Source organism: Periplaneta americana, chromosome 7 (assembly GCF_040183065.1).
Source record: "Periplaneta americana isolate PAMFEO1 chromosome 7, P.americana_PAMFEO1_priV1, whole genome shotgun sequence".
Lineage (NCBI taxonomy): Eukaryota > Metazoa > Arthropoda > Insecta > Blattodea > Blattidae > Periplaneta > Periplaneta americana.
The window spans coordinates 151,957,272-151,977,921 of record NC_091123.1 but is presented as its reverse complement, the minus strand read 5'-3'; the positions used below and the strand labels follow the sequence as shown (position 1 = coordinate 151,977,921).

The window sequence follows — 20,650 nt, the reverse complement described above, 5'->3', positions numbered from 1 at the left end:
AGGTGGCGATGAATTGCATTGTTTTTATTTGAAAATGAGGAAAGATGGCTGATAATATAATTGCAGTCAGAAACTTATTGAACTTGTACGATGTCACCCATAGGTCTATTTATATGATACACGGGATGAAAACTATAAAAACATGAAACTTAAAGAAGAAATCTGGAGACAAATATCAGATTATCTGAAAATAAATAGGGCTATATTTTATTTTGATGAGATTTAATAGTATTGATTAAACATCTGAAATAATGTATCTATATGTCTTAACAGTTTACGTAATTTTAATCAGAATATAGCAAAGAATTCTCTATCATATCATGAATGGCAAAAAAAAACTGTGGTCCAATGAACCTGAAATAACGCCTAAACGTATCATCATTCAAATCGAAACCAGTGTCCAAAACTCGTCCTTATTTTCGTAAGATACAATATGACTTTCAGATATTTCTGGTTTTAATTTTAGGCCTACTTTTTCTTTTCATTAACAAAATATGTTCATGTAACTCCATTTCCTCAACATCTGAATACTCAGATTCAACATAGCGTTCGTAAGTAATTTGTAAGGTACGACAATATACTTACAGGTTATATACAGTATTTAAGTACGGCAATATGTAAATACATAGCCTATTAATATTTCCCCCAACGAGTCATTACTATAATCAGAAAAATGCTTTCTGCATGAAGGCAGTGCATAGATGATCATAGCGAGGTGTGATCAGTGATAGTGAGAACTCGCCAAGTGTGTGGAGGAAGGCTCTTCGCCTCTTTCTCGCAACACATTTCTCGCTGGCGAAAACTCTGCAAGTGTGTTACGGGCCTTACATTGAAGGTGACGTTGACAACAAAGAAGACTAATTAAAAAATTGTTCTTACCTCTTTGCTCATTTCTTCTTCAATTGCTTCCTTTTGTCGCCTATCTTTGGTTATGGAAATCCTCTTTGCTTTAGCCACTGATTTTCGGGAGATCTTCCATGAATGTTCACCATAAATCTACATAAATACAAACATTACATTTGATATCTTGCACACATAAGAGTTCCAATTTCAATAACTCTGACAGGGAAGTAGTAACACCCGTGCTAGCTCTAAATACAAAGCAAATAGTACTCGTAATATTGATTTTGAAGCACTCAAAACAGGAACAGAAATTATAAAGTAGCTGGATCAAACAGAACACCAGGGACCTGTTGCACAGAACTAAAATTACTACCTTTACTAACGACAAATTAGTAAATAAGTAAAAATCCAGTCTTTCTGTTGCATAAAACTGTATTGATAAATCTATCACAAGTGATAAGCAGTATTAAAAGTGTAAAAATAACATTTTTAATGTAATATTTCATCTTCAAGTAGTGACAATGAAGAATTCATACATACGTATGCAGGGAGGATATTTATGCCAGAATAAAAACTGATTTTCAAGAATTTCAGTTTTAAGATAGATTTCGCATGTCAAGAATTAAATTTGAGACATTGTTTGCTACAGCAGAGCCTAATTTCCATCCTGCAACACAGAGAATTTTGCCTGTAACCAAGAGAAGCTATTCTAATAATAATCACTGTATTTTTTTTAAATAACTTTAAAATGAGTAATAATGTTGAGAAAGATAATATGTAAATTTATACCATAGGTCTCGTCCTACAGTTCGACCAAATTGTATCTCATGTATATTTCCAATCCTTACTCGGTGGTACCAGACTAATGAATGAGAATATGTATGGAGTTCTTTCTATTTATTTGATTTTACTTCCTTCATCAGAGTTGAAGAAAACTGTCCAAATATGATACTCTCTTATTCCCTTAATTTATCAACAACCATGATGTAAAGATCCTTAGCGCCATTTTTACAACAATAAAACAAATATTTTGTGTGTGTTATAGACTACAATTGTCTATCTTCTATCGTAATTAAATTAATGCAAAATTAAATACTGTAATACTTGAAACTGATTGTAGTATTGTAACACTACTTTATTTAGCAATATTCTTGAACAGAATTTGTCAATATGGCTGCCTTATATTTGTGAAATATACTATTCGTAATAAATTAGTAAAATAGTATTATGCAACAGAAATGATTAAGATCTGTTATGTTTTTTTAGTTGGTTATTTAATGACACAGTATCAACTACTAGATTATGTAGCATCGATGAGATTGGTGATAGTGAGATGGTATTGGCGAGATGAAGCCGAAAATTCGCCATAGATTACCTGGCATTCACCTTACGGTTGGGGAAAACCTCGGAAAAAACCCAACTAGGTAATCAGCCCAAATGGGGATCGAACCTGCGCCCGAGCGCAACTTCAAACTGACAGGCAAGTGCCTTAACCAACTGAGCCATGCCGGTGGAAAAATCTGTAATATGCCATCCATATAAAAGTAAATTGTCACTTGTCACTAGTAACTTTTATGCAATAGGTCCCTGAACTTGTTGATTGTTGAAAGTCGGAAAATATTTAAGAATGCCTGGCAGGCAACAAAGTTACTGTACTTAAATAGGTTCCTCCACATGTTGATCTTCTTGGTAATGAGATGGCAGGTTTTTTTCTAAAAAAAAAAAAAAGTTCTAGAATAACACAGCAAACTAATCTATCAAAACCACTAGACTCACTAATGCACGACAGACTAAACATACCTATAAGGAATTAAAACAAAATATTGTGATGAGAAAAGGGTGGACATTGCGGGAAGAACCCTACGGGATATTCCTCACATTATGAAGATGCTACCTATTGCAAGATTCAAACTGGCCATAATTTCTTGGCATATTATTTAAAAAGAATAAATACTGCACAATGAACTCGGACACTTGTGTGTTATATAAATATGTTATCATGAATACAAACTATCTACTCCATCAGTGTAATTTTCTCAGCAGTGATAAACAAGAAGCAGTTGATATCTATATTGCAAAGCTAGAAGAAAATTGTGTAAAACCAAAAATCTCAGCCATGAATAAACATGTTTCAATGGAATGTTTAGTGCAAACAATGTTGACAGTAGTAGAAAAACAAAATTAAATTCTGGGAACAGACTGAATTTAAATACCAGTCTTCGCAAATAATCAGAAATTAAATTATCTAGGAGTTCCCATAATTTGCATCGTTTTTCTCAATTTTAAATTTATCTGACTTTCTAATAATGTATAAGCTATAACGTAGAGTGGAATTCCTTGTATCCGGCAACTCTGCAGTGCCGGGTAATTGGAAAATACATTTATAGATTATGTAAAAGCACACTGTATTACACAAACATTTTTTTTTCATGTTGAAATTTAGTAGTTTTCATATAAATACTGAAAAATAAAGTTTTGAAATACATACAAAGTTTATTTTTAGTACTGAATATGGTAATGTAAATTCATCAGTTCATAATTATTGTGATACAGTAATACATAATAGCATAAAAATATTAAAAGCTTTTGTAACCAACGACAATTTTAAATGGTGGTCATGTGAGTCATGTGACGTGAAGAGCAGTGTAGCCAATGTCGCACTATAAAGACTATGAAGTAGCGCTCGATGATTTGAGGGTAAGAGTATTTTGCTTGGATTTCACGGAATCCATTATGAAACAGCAAGGCTTAGCGGTAATAGCCATGGTACTATCCATCACGCGAATTAAATTCTTACACGCTATTGGAACAGAGAATTTCACACTTTCGTATTTAGACTCATCCAACAATCCTTCGAAACAGGCGAGTTAAAGTGTTAAATTGAAAGATATCGTCTCTGCGCATTGTTTGCAAGGTCCAAGTGACAAGTTACCAATGCTACCCTCTATTCCAGGGACATTACAGATTTTCTTGTCTATGTTTCCACGCGTCAACAGTGCAAAGAGTAAACACAATATGCGGCATGTGCGATCTACGAACACCATTTGCATCTTTGTCAGACTTTTCTCTTTCGCATGAATGACTTTTTTTTTTTTTTTTGGTCTAGCCAAAAGTGCCGTTGTTTTGGTGCTGCCAGTTATTTGGGTGCCAGATACGACGAATTTTACTGTATTTTGGTTTATGATTGATGAATTTTACGATCTTTTGAGAGTAGTGACAAGTACATCTGGAAACCTCATTTCATTCAATTTAATGTCACTTACTGAGAAACCGAAAAATATTATATCCTGAATTATTGTTTTGTATCATAGAATATAACTGCATTCCACAATACTTCCTCTACAGCCCTCAAAATAATATATTTGTTCTATTCTTAAAATGACTTAAAACAAATATTAATAGAAGGTTTCAATGCACAATCAAAGCAGGAAATACCACTACTGCTGGCAGAAGAAACAGCTAAAAATCAATACTTCAAAGGCACAGTATAACAGAATTGATCGGCTCCTTGGAATTTATTAACTATGTCACATGATGTACTTACTTACTACTTACTTACTGGCTTTTAAGGAACCCGGAGGTTCATTGCCGCCCTCACATAAGCCCGCCATTGGTCCCTATCCTGAGCAAGATTAATCCAGTCTCTATCATCATATTCCACCTCCCTCAAATCCATTTTAATATTATCTTCCCATCTACATCTCGGCCTCCCCAAAGGTCTTTTCTCCTCTGGCCTCCCAACTAACACTCTATATGCATTTCTGGATTCGTCCATATGTGCTACATGCCCAGCCCATCTCAAATGTCTGGATTTAATGTTCCTAATTATGTCAGGTGAAGGATATAATACGTGAAGCTCTGCATTGTGTAACTTTCTCCATTCTCCTGTAGCTTCATCCCTTTTAGCCCCAAATATCTTCCTAAGAACCTTATTCTCAAAAACCCTCAATCTCTGTTCCTCTCTCAAAGTGAGAGTCCAAGTTTCACAGCCATACAGAACAACCGGTAATACAACTGTTTTAAAAATTCTAACTTTCAGATTTTTTGACAGCAGACTAGATGACAAAAGCTTCTCAACCGAATAATAACAGGCATTTCCCATATTTATTCTGCGTTTAATTTCCTCCCGAGTATCATTTATATTTGTTACTGTTGCTCCAAGATATTTGAATTTTTCCACCTCTTCGAAGGATAAATCTCCAACTTTTATAGTTCCATTTCGTACAATATTCTGATCACAAGACATAATCATATACTTAGTCTTTTCGGGATTTACTTCTCTTTACTTGCTTCAAGTAGAATTTCCGCGTTTTCCCTAATCGTTTGAGGATTTTCTCCTAACATATTCACGTCATCCGCATAGACAAGAAGCTGATGTAACCCGTTCAATTCCAAACCTTCTGTGTTATCATGAACTTTCCTAATGGCATATTCTAGAGCAAAGTTAAAAAGTAAAGGTGATATTGCATCTCCCTGCTTTAGCCCGCAGTGAATTGGAAAAGCATCAGATAGAAACTGGCCTATACGGACTCTGCTGTAAGTTTCACTAAGACACATTTTAATTAATCGAACTAGTTTCTTGGGAATACCAAATTCAATAAGAATATTATATAAAACTTCTCTCTTAACCGAGTCATACACCTTTTTGAAATCAATGAATAACTGATGTACTGTACCCCTATACTCCCATTTTTTCTCCAATATCTGTCGAATACAAAAAATCTGATCAATAGTCTATCTATTACGCCTGAAACCACACTGATGTATTAGTGAATATTAAAAACTTACATTCATGGAGGATGAAGTAGATAGAACTACTTTCTGGCTATCACTTGACTCAGTGGTTGCTGTTTCTGCTGTATTTGCTGCTGCCGCCGCCGCCGCTGCTTTAGCCATTGCCCGTGTTTTTGTGCGTGTTACTCTTGTTTGTTGCTGCAACTTCTCCTGCAGTATTGTTTCAACAGATTCGTCATTCTTTACCCTAAGCTTTGATCGAGTGACTCTTGTATCATCCTCAATCTTAGGTTTTGCTCGAGATGTTTTCGTCTGAAGTTTCCTCTGTGGAGAATCATCTGGTTCTTCACTCAATGTTCGTAATCTTTCAAATGCTGCAACTCTATCACGAACAGGTTCATTGGCAAATGGACTGCAACAAATTAAGTTCATATTTATTACTTACTCTTGCCTAAACTGGAAAATGTTTAGTTCAAATTGACCGTCTATACCATACTTGGGCATCGTGCCTCAATTGAGAATTTGTGCCTCACCGACCTTCACAGAGCTTATCGCTCTGAGTGACATCATCTTCACAGACCCCTTTCCTCCCTCACGTAGCTCCTAGGCTTGGGCAGGTTCTATATCAGTTTCATAAGCAATATCAGTGGTGGCATAATGGCATTATCAAAGCAGTGTGTACACGTTAGAAAACGATTATTTCATGAGAAATGGGAGGAAGAGTTTTTTTGCTGATGTATGTTATGCTCGAAAATCCTATTAGGCATTAATAAATTTAATATACAACGACATTACTCCTTATGTTATAAAGAACATGCTGAATTAGAAGGTAAGATAAATTAAATGCTATTTTTCGTACTATTCCGAAGAAAATTTATGATCTTAACATTTGCATAGTATACTAAATACGACATTATACCTTAAACACGCTGCATTAAAAGCTACGAGGAATTAGTGTTGTTTGTACATATAATTTCCAAAAGTAATTTATAAAAAAATATCAAATGTGCGTAGAAAACGAAATATGATTTTCTGAAATTATTTTAGGCCGAGAACGTGCAAATCTATTAAGTAATCTTGAGAAACGCCAGAATATTCAAGAAAATAAACGTAGACAACGTGATGGAATATTATTGGCTAGTTACGCAATTTCTCGCCTGTGATTTAAATCAATTCAGCTACGGAGAAAAAGTAAAGAGGTTTATGATTAAAGCTGCCGAATTAACTTGCCAAATTGAATAAAAGTTTTCGAGTCTCTCACGTTAACCAAGCGCTTTCCTAATAATTCGCCACTGACCGCCTTAGCGATTACGATAAGGTGACGCAGGTCACAGCAGTTTATATTTCCCATCCTACTCTGCAGTCTCCTCTCCTAGTAAACAAACTATTTCAAATCGAGTGCCTCACGTAACCGAAAATTGTGCCCATGTATGGTCTATACAATTAACTAAAATAACCACACTTCCAGACTTCAACAAATATGTACCTGAATACCTCAGTTGAATTCTTTGATTGATCTCGGCGGTTTGGAGTACTCTGGTATACAACTTTGGAAACTGACACAGCTCTTGATACTGAAGGCGAACTATTGGGGCCAGTTTGTGCACTATTCAAGACTTCGGAATTTATGCCAGACTGCAAAGTATCTACAGTTTTGGTATCTGGCACATCACATTCAGCAACACAAAGTATATCTCTTTCTTCTAAGCTGTGATTCAGTGAATCAAATTTCTTTTCAGAATCACAATTTTTAGGAAATATGTTTAATTCTTCATTTGTTTTTATTGAATTGTTATCATCAGTTTTATTAAACATAATATTTATTCCAGTATTGTTAGAATGTTTATTCGATAGTGACTTTTCAACTACAACCAATTCAGTTTCTTCAGACAGGTTGTGAGTTTTTCTAACAGGTTGCTTATGTAGTGTTACTGTTAAATTGAGGGGAGTGTTAGGCGCATCTTCAACTTTTGAGGAAGGCTCCAAGTCAACATCACCTTGAGCCAGAGCCAGTGACTTCTCTCTCACGTCAGTCTCACACACAATTACTGCACCTTGTGCTTCACTTTCCAATTCAGTTTCTTTCTCCTGGAGTTCTTTGCTTTTCGAACTAAGCCTTTCCACTAGTGGAAACATTGCTTTTTCCCCAACTACTTCATCTTCTTGCACTACATCTTTATTTCGTATTTTAGGAATGTCAGTGTTCAGCACTTCAATCTTTGAGAGTGGCAATGACTTAACAGATGTCTGAGCTACAGACTTCTTCTTGTTATCTGCTCCAGATACATCTGCTGTACTTAGAATTTTGCTGTCTGATTTTGTTTCTTCGAACACCCGTGTATTTTCGGAAATAGTGCCCAAACTAAGTCTCTTCACTAGTGGATACATTGAATTATTTTCCATAGCTTTAACTTCTTGCATAGAATCTCCGCAAGTAATGATATCGGATCTAACTGGGACTGACGACTCCCCTTCATCCAACCTTCTACATTTTGTCTGACGATTTGTTTCATCTGTTTTGTCAGTACAAACCCGTTTTCTTTGTGATTCTTTCTCTGCGTCCTCTGTAGAAAGATTTGATTTCTTTTGTGAATCTTCCAAAGATCCATCAATTATTTGAACTGTAGGAACAAGTTTCTTTACTGAATTTTCTTCACTGCTGCCAACAGAGGGCCGACGCAACTTCTTACTGATAGATACCGTGACATGTTCAGTTATTTTCTTATGTGCGATCTGTAAAAAAAAAATAATAATAATAATAAAAACATGTTATTGCCAAATAGAAATTCGAAGTAATGACTAAAAGCAGAAAAACATGAAGAAAATTTTGGCACACTATAAAATTAATACCCCCAAAAATATCACATTTTCTTGAAAAAAAAAAAAAAAAAAAAACACACACACACACAGATAGTTATATATAGAACTAACACATTTCTTTATTTATTTATTTATTTATTTATTTCAAAACGAATGATGCTAGCCACAATTTGTACCTCAAATGTACTCTCTTTCCAGCTAAAGACTGAAATAAATGTAAATAAATGCACGTGGTATAATGGTTGCTGATTGGCTATTGGACGCACAATGCCTCCAAACTCATGCTTGTCATCCTTCTTCCTCACATTAAAGTAGTTCCTTCTAAAATAATAAAATGTGTAATATACATGGAATACGAGTGAATTAAACATGCTTATAAGAACACTTTCATATGATTTAAACAACATGTTTATATTAGTAGTTTCAGACATTGCATGTTAAATCATTGTAACGTGTATTATGAAAATGCGCATGCGTAATAGGCATTAAATCCCTCCCAAGGTGACTTGCAGCTTCACAGAGCACATCAGCACAGCTGGTATAACACCGTGCGAGATTCAGTGTTGCCAACCTCAAATAAATTTCTGTAGAATTAAAGAAATTCTCCACTCTTCAAAGAATAACATTTAATCACGAATCTACAGAAAAAGAAAATCCACTATTCCCAGTAGAGAAATAATAAATATTAACCCTCATATGTGAGGATTTTACGGGTTAGTTCAATGAATGTGTTGAAATGTCTGCAATATATCAGACGATGGCTCCCCTGCGTGCTCACTTGCTGAAAATAATGCACCCTGGTGACTGCTTTGGTAGCTAGCTAGTGATTGCGGAGTAATACATTTCGGTTTTGTTTACGTCTACTTCAATCTTTAGTTGGAAATAGTTTAGAGTATCTTTGGGAGATTACTAACCTCTATAGCAAATTTGAAAATTCTTTATTTATTCGGCTGGAAATTCACTTAATGACCAGTTTTTAATGTCAAATTAAGCAGAAGTTTTGATTAATGAATAATGTGCACTACACAACAATAGTATCTGTGACTAGTTGGAGTGTGTAATCGTGGACGTGGTACTGACGCATGCACAGTACACTGCAGTTATCAGACAGTCTGCTCGTGACCAAGTTCAAGCAGTCGACCAATGTTGTCTCCCTGTGTCTCCTCATGTCTGCCCGTGAATGTCTTATTATTCTGATTCTGTGTGCACCCCATCATAAGAAATCAATGGGGACAAGTATCATCAGACAAAATGTTGCGTACATCAGTAAGTACAACAAAAAAGTACAACCTAAAAATTCATTTACCGATCATTCATTAGCCGTAACACTGTATTAGAAGTGTTACTGAAAACATTATTGAAGTGATCATATCATTTACTTTGCAAGCACACACACACCACACAGCAAACAATCCTACCTTCGATGCAGCTCTGCTGCCTCTGCCTCTTGTACGTGCAGGACTATATTTTAATGAATTCTGTCTAGTTACACGACTACTTCTTGTACGTGTACTGTAGGCAGAACTCCTGCCAGCAACTGATGATGGAGATAAACCTGGCATGACTTCTACAAAAAAAGAAAATATACAGTCATATAATACACAATAACAAATAATTTATCAATGGTGGTGTTATTTTAATTTTGGTAGAAATGGTTGGACGAGGCATTTCATAACTTAATTCTCTTTTTCAATTATTGATTACTATTTCCTGTATCTTAAAACTGACGACATATGGAACAGGGGAAATGCTCGCCTCCACGTTGCTGCTTATGTTCGTAAAAAAATCAACACATTTGGTTGGGAGGTGCTCCAGCATCTACCATACAGTCCAGAACTTGCACTGTCGGACTTTCATCTGTTCGGTCCCATGAAGAAATTCCTGGCCAACCATCGCTTTGCAACTGATGCAGAAGTGCAATAAACTGTCTGTGGATGACTATACTCCAACTGAACGCACTTCTATGAACAGGGTATACTGAAAGTGGTACCACGATGGGAGAAATGTGTTGAGAAACTTGGCACCTATATAAAAAAGTAGCTAAAAGATGTGAGTTCATTTGTGTATTTTTTATTTGTTTACCTATTATTATTATTATTTTTTTTTTTTTTTTTTTTTTTTTTAATTATTGTACATTACTTTCCAATCCACCCACATAACTGGCTTCATATGGATGAATGACGAACAGTCAAGTACCAACCATTAGAAATAAAGAGTTTTCTTTGCATCTGTAAAGATGTAAACCAATGGCTGAATTATGATTTGAACACAATTCTGAAGGATGGAAATTATTCTACTCTCCTAAATGAAGTTCAAAATATCAAACTGTCGGGCAAACTGATTCATTCAATAACTCTGAAAGAAACTTAATCCAATATGTCATTGTTATTACTTAAGTGTCAAATTTTTTATAACAGGTTATAATGCTGGGTGATTTAAAAGTAATTGCTTTGTTGCTGAACTACAGAGTAGTTCGTTATTTGTTTTTCCCTGTGCTTATGAAATAATCAAGCAATATAACATTTACTTACAGTTTGTCCAAGTCAAGTCTGTGAGTGGGGATATCGGGATGGAATGTAGAGGCAAAACACAGTTGCAACATAGGTCACTTGAAGCTCAGATTTCAACGTGTGCACATCGTTTAAAATACACTACGGAGTGCACGCATTTTTTGTCCTTGTCTTCAGATAAAGGCAACAGTTACACTGTCTCCCAGCCTCCCCCCCTCATGCAACTTTCTCTCCTACGCCCATGTTTGCCAATCAGAACGCCAAACCTCACTGTCAAGCAGAAGTAGAAGTACAGTCTATTTCAAAGCATCTTAAATGTTACCGCTCTATGAACTGAAGTGCAGTAGGAAAACTTTGCTGTCATATGAGACTGTACTGGTCTCCTCTCGTTACCGCCTCCTTTCACTACAGAACTGCCTCCAACTTCCCCTCTCGGCTCGCAGACTTAACTTGGTCGAGCTGTACAAATGGCTTTTAGAGAACCCACAGGTTCATTCCCACTCTCACATAAGCCTGCCATCAGCCCCCTATCCTGAGCAAGATTAATCCAGTCCCACCTTCCTCAATCCATTTTAATATTATCCTCCCATCTATGTCTCTTTCACCCAAAAGGTCTTTTTCCCTCAGGTCTCCCAACTAACACTCTATATGTATTTCTGGATTCGCCCGTATGTGCTACATGCCCTGCCCATCTCAAACGTATGAATTTGATGTTCATAATTATGTCAGGTGAAGAATAAAATGCATGCAGTTCTGCATTGTGTAACTTTCCCCATTCTCCTGTAACTTCATCCCTCTTAATCTCAAATATTTTTCTAAGCACCTTATTCTCAAACACCCTTAATCTCTGTTCCTCTCTCAAAGTGAGAATCCAAGTTTCACAACCATATAGAACAGGTAATATAGCTGTTTTAAAAATTCTAATTTTCAGTTTCTTTGAAAGAAGACTAGATGACAAAAAAAATAGAACATTATATTGCGCAGAGAATACAACTTCAAGGCAAATATTTAGTCAAATCTGAATTAGTGCCTTTTCCACTTTCACACATTAAATTAGGCTTCGTGAAAAATTTTGGTTCAGTCCTAGATAAAAATACTGAAGGTTCGAATACGTACTTTAAAAGTTTCAGAAAATTAATGACGCAAAGTTAAAGGAGAGAACATTCATCGGCCAACAAATTAGGTACTAGTAACCCTTAAAAGATTATTTTCCTTTGTTCCAAACCTAACACTATTTAATTAGTTGTGTAGAAGTGATCCATCTTCCTTCAGTAATAAAGTGAAACTCAATAGCAGACATCTTGCAGAAATTAAAAAAGTTTCTGCTTTGGCAAAGAGCCCATTTTTTGGGAAATGAGTGAAAATATATTGTGAATGCTTTACCTTATATCAATTATATGATACTTCTGGAAAGATTCAAGAAAATTACAGTATGGTTACTTACTACTTCCGAGAGCACCCTTCATTGCTTTTAAAATGTACAAAAATGCAGAGAAGTGAAAGGATCAAGGACTTCCAAACTTTTCATCTTGTATAATTGGCATGTGTTCAACAATTTCAGTTAACAACTAAGTTTTTTAATACTTGTCCTCCTATTCTGACTATAGAATTAACGAATGTTTGTACTTCTGACAGTTGTGTGTGGAGTCCCAGGAGGTAGTGCAATGTTGCCACATTGCAGTGAGAGACAGACGGGACAGCAGATTTCAAATTCAAAACTACATCTTATCTCACACTGCATTAAATTAGGCTCGAATTCTAATTCCTAATGCAGGTATCTTGAATCAAAGATTGTTATTAGAGTTGTCTGACTAAAAGACATTGTCCCAAAATTAAAAGTAGTAAAAGTTCACAGAACCACATGTAACAAATTTTGATCAATCGATACTATCACACCACAAATACCATTACTGCCACTACCACACCACCACTTTTAATAATAATAATAATAATAATAATAATAATAATAATAATAATAATAATAATAATGTTAACCTTCTGAGGACAGGGTAAATTTTGTTGTTATGTCCTGTTATTCTTTGAAATAAGTATTTTTGTTCCTTTTTAAAGTACATTTATTCATAAAGGGCTAAATAATTATATACCGAAATGAATTCGTAAACAATAATATGGATTTAAATTTGTATAGGAACGAAACCACACTTCAATTTTCATCATTGCAAGCAAGGCAGAGAGCCTCAACAAAGAACGAATGAAGTTAAAATGTGCGACATATTTAATATTTAAACAACACCGGTACACCGGTTGTAAAACCGGTACACGAACATTGATAATCTACAACACATTTCAATACCAAAAAATATAAGAAAATTATAAAAGTTAAAAAGTGGTGCATAAGACCTCAGGTACTAATAAATTATGCATTCCCTAAGGAAATATGAATATACCTGGCGGCGAATGGCATCCTTTTAAATTAAACACGGTCCGTGACTGGCTTTGACTTTTCTGGGAGTTCCCAGCAGCGCATCCGAAGGCTCAGCTGGTGTGCCATCTTCCTTTTCTTTTTCGCACTTTTCCTTGCCAATATTGATTACAATTCTGGAAATGTTTAGAGCAGCAGCATTTCTCTCCAACACTTTATTAGCATCAATTAGCGGACTCTCATTCTGTCTTTCTAATATTCAAAACAAAACAAGCCCTAAGACAGCATACCATATCACGGCCTTGGCCACGAATCAGTGTTCCTTTATGAACCTTGCAGTTTTTCTTTTCGGATAGTGAAGTTGTAGCCGCCCTCTTTTACCTTGAAGGCTTGAATGTACCATTTTAAATTTAAACTTAAAAAAAAAACACACACACACACACACAATTACTATGAAATAATTACAACAACAATTACAGTAGAACTTGGTTATAGCGACTTCGTTTTGTGCAACAGCTCGCCTATAACGTCAAATATTCTGTGGTCCCTACTAATTCCTTATAAGACATATGCTTTCCTACCTTGCTTAATACAATAAACGCATATGTGTCTACCTCGCATATAACGTCATTTTCAACCTCAGTTTGGAATAAGATTTTCTAAGAACCAAAGTATTTTAAGAAATATTTTGTTGAAATCTGACCCTGACAAATTCTTTACAGTCTCCTTCTGCCATAGACCTCTGGAATGCAGGCGGATTCCCACCCTATTGTAACCTGCCCGAATTCATGTGGTATTAGATCAGTTTCGACAGGAAGTTTTCATTAAGTGCACGCATTTTAACGCAGTATGGCCACTAAAAGAAGTGAGTGACACTTTAGAAGTCATTAGAATTATGAACATGTTCTATAAAGCTAGGGAAGGGAGCATGAAATTGCAACTGAAATTATGAACATAGAACATAATTTAGCCATAGAAAAGTGTGTATTGGGCAAGTAGAAGACAACAGAGTAAAATGACTGATTACTTCACTTCTAAGTAAAGTAGTTTGGTGAATACTGAACAAACTGTTTTAATACAGAATACTGTATTTATAATTCTAGGCATACGTGTATTTTATTTTTGTTCATTGTAGGCTTAAAAGTCAATACATAAATCTAAAATAAGTCTAATTAAGTTTGTTATTTTTAATTTTCCACCTCACTAGATTGAAAATGTGAATCTCGGTTACTATGACACTCGTTTATAACAACATAATGTTTAAGGTCCCTTGGATGTCGTTATAACCAAGTTCTACTGTACTATGAAACACGGAGTTAAAAAGGCAGAATATTAAACGATAAAACTAAGAACAAACAGTGAAATGCCGTCACAGAAAACCGACTCATAAACCATGTGTGCATATATTTTGTTGAACTGGCAACGCTTCGCATGCTTGTTGAAGGTTGGTGGCAGCAGGGTGAGAGGGGAAAGGACTGTGATTGGGCATTGCTGTTGCAACGAGCCCCCACCTCACTCATAATGTTAACTGTCAGAAGTACAAATATTCGTTAATTCTAGTATAGTCAATTATAATTACAATAAACTGGACTATAATTCTATCATCTTGTTCCAAACATACCATCTTCTGGCACAGTTTGTATTAATGGCTTTCTCTGCATCCTCAACCGTCTTGTTGCTGTAGGGGTCTTTGGAATTAGACAACTTTTTTGTGCTATGTTCTTACTAATTTCTTCAGTAACTTCATTCAACCAGGACATATTTTCCTGAAAAATAAACAAAATATCAGGCAAGCTAATATTTACTTATAGACAGCTATTAGTAAAACACGCAAATACTTATGACACTTACTTCAACAATCGAAAGCACTACAGTCTCTGCTAGAAAATGTTTTTTTTTTTTTCTAAAAATATAAGCATTTAACAAAATAGTTTGGTATTGTGAGTGATGGACACAGGCGATCAATATGCACTAATAAAATAGTATAAATAGCTCTCTAAAAGACAGCAATTAAGAAACAGTTGCAAGAATATATTACAATCTCTTCTCTCAATACATATCACTAGACTTCGAATCTGTATAAGCTCTTACGAAATCTGGTTTGTGATAACTAGACCATGTAGAAATAACATCTATTCTGTACTAAAATACACGGTGATTCCAAAAGGACTATACAACTTTGTAAGCTTATAGGAATTTATTTAGAAAACATACGAATCTGATTGCAATGCCATCTAATAGCAAAACTCATCAAGTTTTCACTGATATAGCTTTGTAGTAGGTACCTAGTTCTGTCACCACGTGTGCTAACGTAGTTCATTTCAAAATGGCTGCTTTCACAGGTGCAAAGCGAGCTCGCTGAGTGTTTTTGTTTGAAGAAACAAAATCTGCAACAGTGGTTCAGCGTAGATTTCGTACCCAGTATGGCAAGGATCGTTCTACCAGGGCAGGAGGGACAGTCAAATGAAAACAGCTCATCATGAGTATATCTCACTGCGGGCAAGTCGGTACCACTGGAATTTGACTGAACTGACATCTGGTGGTGACTTGCGAAAGCACAGTTACAACCTCTGCTTACACACTATACTTGTTTTTTTGAAAGATGGGACATGACAGGAGCGTTGCGATCGGATAAACAACTGAATGTCACATAGCGTGGTAGGCCTGTTGCTATGGTAACAACAGTTGAGTTGCCAAACTTACAGTTCTCACATAGTGAGTACTTAATAGCTTTATTGGCGACATTTATTGTGCATAGAATGTTAGCATTGGTACGTTTCGTCTTTGATTCTCTGTCGATTTTTGTATTGTTTTCTTACCTTCGCGTCAATTGTCAATGAATGTTTTAACGTCAGCCATCTTAACGACAATTGCTACATTCCATCAGCTGGCAACGTGGTAGTCCATATTGGCAACATGGCACTGTAGTTCCAAGTTCGGCCGCTTGACTGCCATGTCCCATCTTTCAAAAAAACAAGTATAGATGTTCGTTTATTGTGCTGGAAGTGAGTTCAGAGATACGTGTCTTCATCCAACATTACTATTGGAGGCAGGTAAAAAAGAAAAGCGAGGTGTAGTGCGATTTTTGACTGCTGAAGAAGTAGGACAAGAAATCCATCGCCGCATGTTTGCTGTATACGGTGAACTCAGCATGCTATGTTCGCATGTGCTTGAATGGCAAAAGATATTCCCAGAGAGATGCGTGTCATTGCAAGACGATGCTCACCCAGGAGATGCTCATCGTGCTGTTATTGCTGAGGTTGGTCTTATACGGGGAAATCAATGAATCACTTTGGAAGAACTTCATCATTTGGTGGGAATAAGTCACGGTTCTGTGACAAAGCACCTGCATTACCCAAAAATCTGCGTGCAATAGATTCCACATCAGTTGACAGAGGAACAAAAAACAAACAGAACGGCTGCTTTTTTTACTAGGTCACTTGCAACGATACGAGGAAGAGTATGCATTTCTGTCCCTATTATCACAGAACAAATCGTGGTATCACCCTTCTGAACCAGAGAGCAAAGGACAAAGCCAACAATGAAAACACATGGATTCTCCCCCACCAAGAAAGTCCAACGCAATACACACAAGTTCCGATAAAGTTATGTTGACATTCTTCTTCAATTCTAGCGGTCCTCTGCTTGTTGAATTTCTTGAGCATGAGGCCACAATTAATGCACAGTGCAATGAAGAAACTTCACTGAAACTGAGATGTGCCATTAAATCAAAATGACCGGGAATGCTATCGAATGGCATTATCATTTTTCATTATATATATATTTAAGCATCAAATATTCACCTTCCATATCAACTTTCAGTACTCTTTCTTCATATTTTGAGTCTTTCCATCAACATTCAAACTCACTAACACAGACTGACCTGCAACTACCGATTGCACAGCTGATGAAAGACTGTGAGATGAAGTTAAGTTACATAACATCCAATATTACTACTGGATTTTCTCTGCACAATCATAGAAACTTTCTGCATTGAATATTGTGGCCTGACGAGCTTATCCCTAACATAGAAATTTACAAGTCTATCTTCTGTGTCATTGTCCATGCCTTTTCTAACTCTCTTTGAAGAGAAATATTATTTTTTTTTTTTTTGCAACATCAGGAAATGAGTCTAGCATTAACTTCTTTACAACTGCTGCCTTTTATCTCGACTCAGTAGCAAATTCTTCTCCACTTTACTTAGAGACTTTCCCAAAGACCAATTAGAACTATAAGAACCTTTGTCAGGGGTTAAGCCAGCTGATGTTTCTGTCTGCTTTTGTTTCATTTTAATCCTATCACATTTGAGGCACTCAGAAGCAAAGCGATACAAGTGACATTTAGTAAGATTTGAGATAAATGACTTTGAAGTTGAAAAGGAAATTAAAAAATCTGTTATAGGACTATGTTGCTGTAAATTTACAGTTGTGTATGTTGGTACCTATATTTTTTAACTTCTAAATAGAAATTACCTATTCTAAAACATTTTAGGTAAAATAGGGTCCTAAAGTCACTTGTATTATTTTTCCACGAAAATATTTTTGTGGAGAAGTAATACAAGTGCAACAGTTTTCAGTATTTTTATATTATTTAAAACAAGAACATGAACATTGCTTACAACATTCAAACATTCCTGTCTTAACAGCATTTGAGCTTTATCATATTATAACACAAAATCTGTATAACCAAAAGAATCACTCAGTCTTCTTAACGTATCCAGCTGTTTGCTGACAACAAAGTCCACTAAAGTCTATTCAGTTATTGTTTTTCATGAAAAGTGAGGGGTATTTTGAACGGTGTTCATTATAGATGCCTGTTGCTAGTAGCCAAAGCAGTCAATATATAGGCCTACTGCAGAGCTGTGTCTTCTGCAATTGGTACTGATGATTTTAATTTACTTCTTTTGTGGTTTATGGATGGACAGTAAAGAAGACTGTGTTCCAGATCTTCATCATGATTATTACACCACAGACAAGCAGGATTATCAGAAAGATGAAATCTGTGTAGGTACAATTGTGTGACAATGTGACCTGTTCTGGCTCGTTAAAAATGTTTGAACATGCCTGGCCATTTTTTGTAAATTTCCAGGGGTTTTTTTTTTTTTGAACGGACTGTAAAATTTTTCCTTTTTCAGAAGAGAACCAATTGTTGACCCATAAGTTTATAAAATGAGACTTTACTGAAACAACGGCATTGGATAGAGATATCACTTGAAGAGGTCTTGGTTGCAAATATGTTGCCTATTTCGCAACGTTATTGACTTTCTCATTTCCAGGTATACCACAATGACTAGGTATCCATTGAAATGTTATTTCCTTTTGGAAGTTGTTTAGTTTACTTAGTTGTTTCTGAATTGGAATAATTCTATGTGCGTATAGGTTTGGTACATATTTAACTATATATTAAATATAGCTTCCTTGTAGTCGGTAAGTATGCAAATAGATTTTTTAGAAATTTAAGTAACACACTGAAGAGCAGCAATTCAGTGTCAAGACGGAGGAGGATGAACATGGTATGAAGTAACTTTCTTGATATTTTGGAATATAATACTCTGCTCTTGATGTCCCATCATCAGGGTTTAGAGATCCATCTGTATAAATTTGAAGGTGATCCTTATATGTGCTGCAGAGTAGTTCCATGGCATCTAACGTAAGAATGAATGGAGGATCATTTTTGGAATGATTTCCTGGAATTTGTATGCTATGTTCTGGAATTACCCATTTCCATGGAGGAATTTCATAACTGAAATTTTAACAATGAGTGTGTCTGTGATATAGACTAATATTTCTTCTTTGTTTATTTTGTAGAAATTATATAGGATATTATCTGACAGTTTGAAGAACATCTGAGATCTGGATGAGGCTTGCAATTTTAAATGTATTTTTAGATCCTTCTTTAATACATAGTGTCTGATAGGTTGAATATTACATTCAATTTCTAGGGCAACAGTTGATGTTTTTAGTACTCCGAAAGAAGAGAGTTAAGAAAATGTTTAATTTTAAATGAAATTCAGCCTTAGTCGCTGTTCATTACGTCACTAGTCTCATCTGAAGAAGTCACATCTCTCTCTGCTGCAACATCTATGTTTCTGTCATGAAGTGCATCTGTAGGACTCCTACCGCGATTATTCCTTGAACTTTCTCTTCCATGTCCTGCAGTCCTTATTACAGACCCAGCCTTCATGCTTCAAGTCATCAAATAAAGAGTAGTGTATGGGTGGGATGAATTTCTTTAGCTATTGCAAGTTGCTCCTTACTTACTTACTTACTTACAAATGGCTTTTAAGGAACCCGAAGGTTCATTGCCGCCCTCACATAAGCCCGCCAGCGGTCCCTATCCTGTGCAAGATTAATCCAGTCTCTATCATCATACCCCACCTCCCTCAAATCCATTTTAATATTATCCTCCCATCTACGTCTCGGCCTCCCTAAAGGTCTTTTTCCCTCCGGTCTCCCAACTAACACTCTATATGCATTTCTGGATTCGCCCATACGTGCTACATGCCCTGCCCATCTCAAACGTCTGGATTTTAAGTTCCTAATTATGTTAGGTGAAGAATACAATGCGTGCAGTTCTGAGTTGTGTAACTTTCTCCATTCTCCTGTAACTTCATCCCACTTAGCCCCAAATATTTTCCTTAGCACATTATTCTCAAACACCCTGAACCTATGTTCCTCTCTCAGAGTGACAGTCCAAGTTTCACAACCATACAGAAGAACCGGTAATATAACTGTTTTATAAATTCTAACTTTCAGATTTTTGGACAGCAGACTGGATGATAAGAGCTTCTCAACCGAATAATAACACGCATTTCCCATATTTATTCTGCGTTTAATTTCCTCCCGAGTATCATTTATATTTGTTACTGCTGCTCCAACATATTTGAATTTTTCCACCACTTCGAAGAATAAATCTCCAATTTTTATATTTCCATTTCGTACAATATTCTGGTCACGAGACATAATCATATATACCTTATTTTATTTCAAGGAGTGCAGTTCGGTGTTCAAAGGAGCCACCGAACTGCACTCCTTGAAATAAAATAAGGTATACTTTGTCTTTTCGGGATTTACTTCCAAACCGATTGCTCTACTTGCTTCAAGTAAAATTTCCGTGTTTTCCCTAATCGTTTGTGTATTTTCTCCTAACATATTCACGTCATCCGCATAGACAAGAAGCTGATGTAACCCGTTCAATTCCAAACCCTGCCTGTTATCCTGAACTTTCCTAATGGCATATTCTAGAGCGAAGTTAAAAAGTAAAGGTGATAGTGCATCTCCCTGCTTTAGCCCGCAGTGAATTGGAAAAGCATCAGATAGAAATTGACCTATACGGACTCTGCTGTATGTTTCACTGAGAC

General features: G+C 35.8%; 1 protein-coding gene across 1 annotated transcript in view; it reads right to left on the bottom strand.

Moving 5' to 3' along the window:
- Window positions 1-20,650, bottom strand: part of LOC138702801 (calponin homology domain-containing protein DDB_G0272472-like) — a 35,908-nt gene that overhangs the window by 10,354 nt on the left and 4,904 nt on the right. Inside the window, exons 3-7 of the mRNA XM_069830098.1 lie at window positions 14,912-15,056; window positions 9,816-9,964; window positions 7,064-8,310; window positions 5,632-5,989; window positions 880-996 (exon numbers count right to left, since the gene is read on the bottom strand). Of these exons, the coding sequence (XP_069686199.1) occupies window positions 880-996; window positions 5,632-5,989; window positions 7,064-8,310; window positions 9,816-9,964; window positions 14,912-15,056 (2,016 nt within the window). The remainder of the gene's footprint in view (window positions 1-879; window positions 997-5,631; window positions 5,990-7,063; window positions 8,311-9,815; window positions 9,965-14,911; window positions 15,057-20,650) is intronic.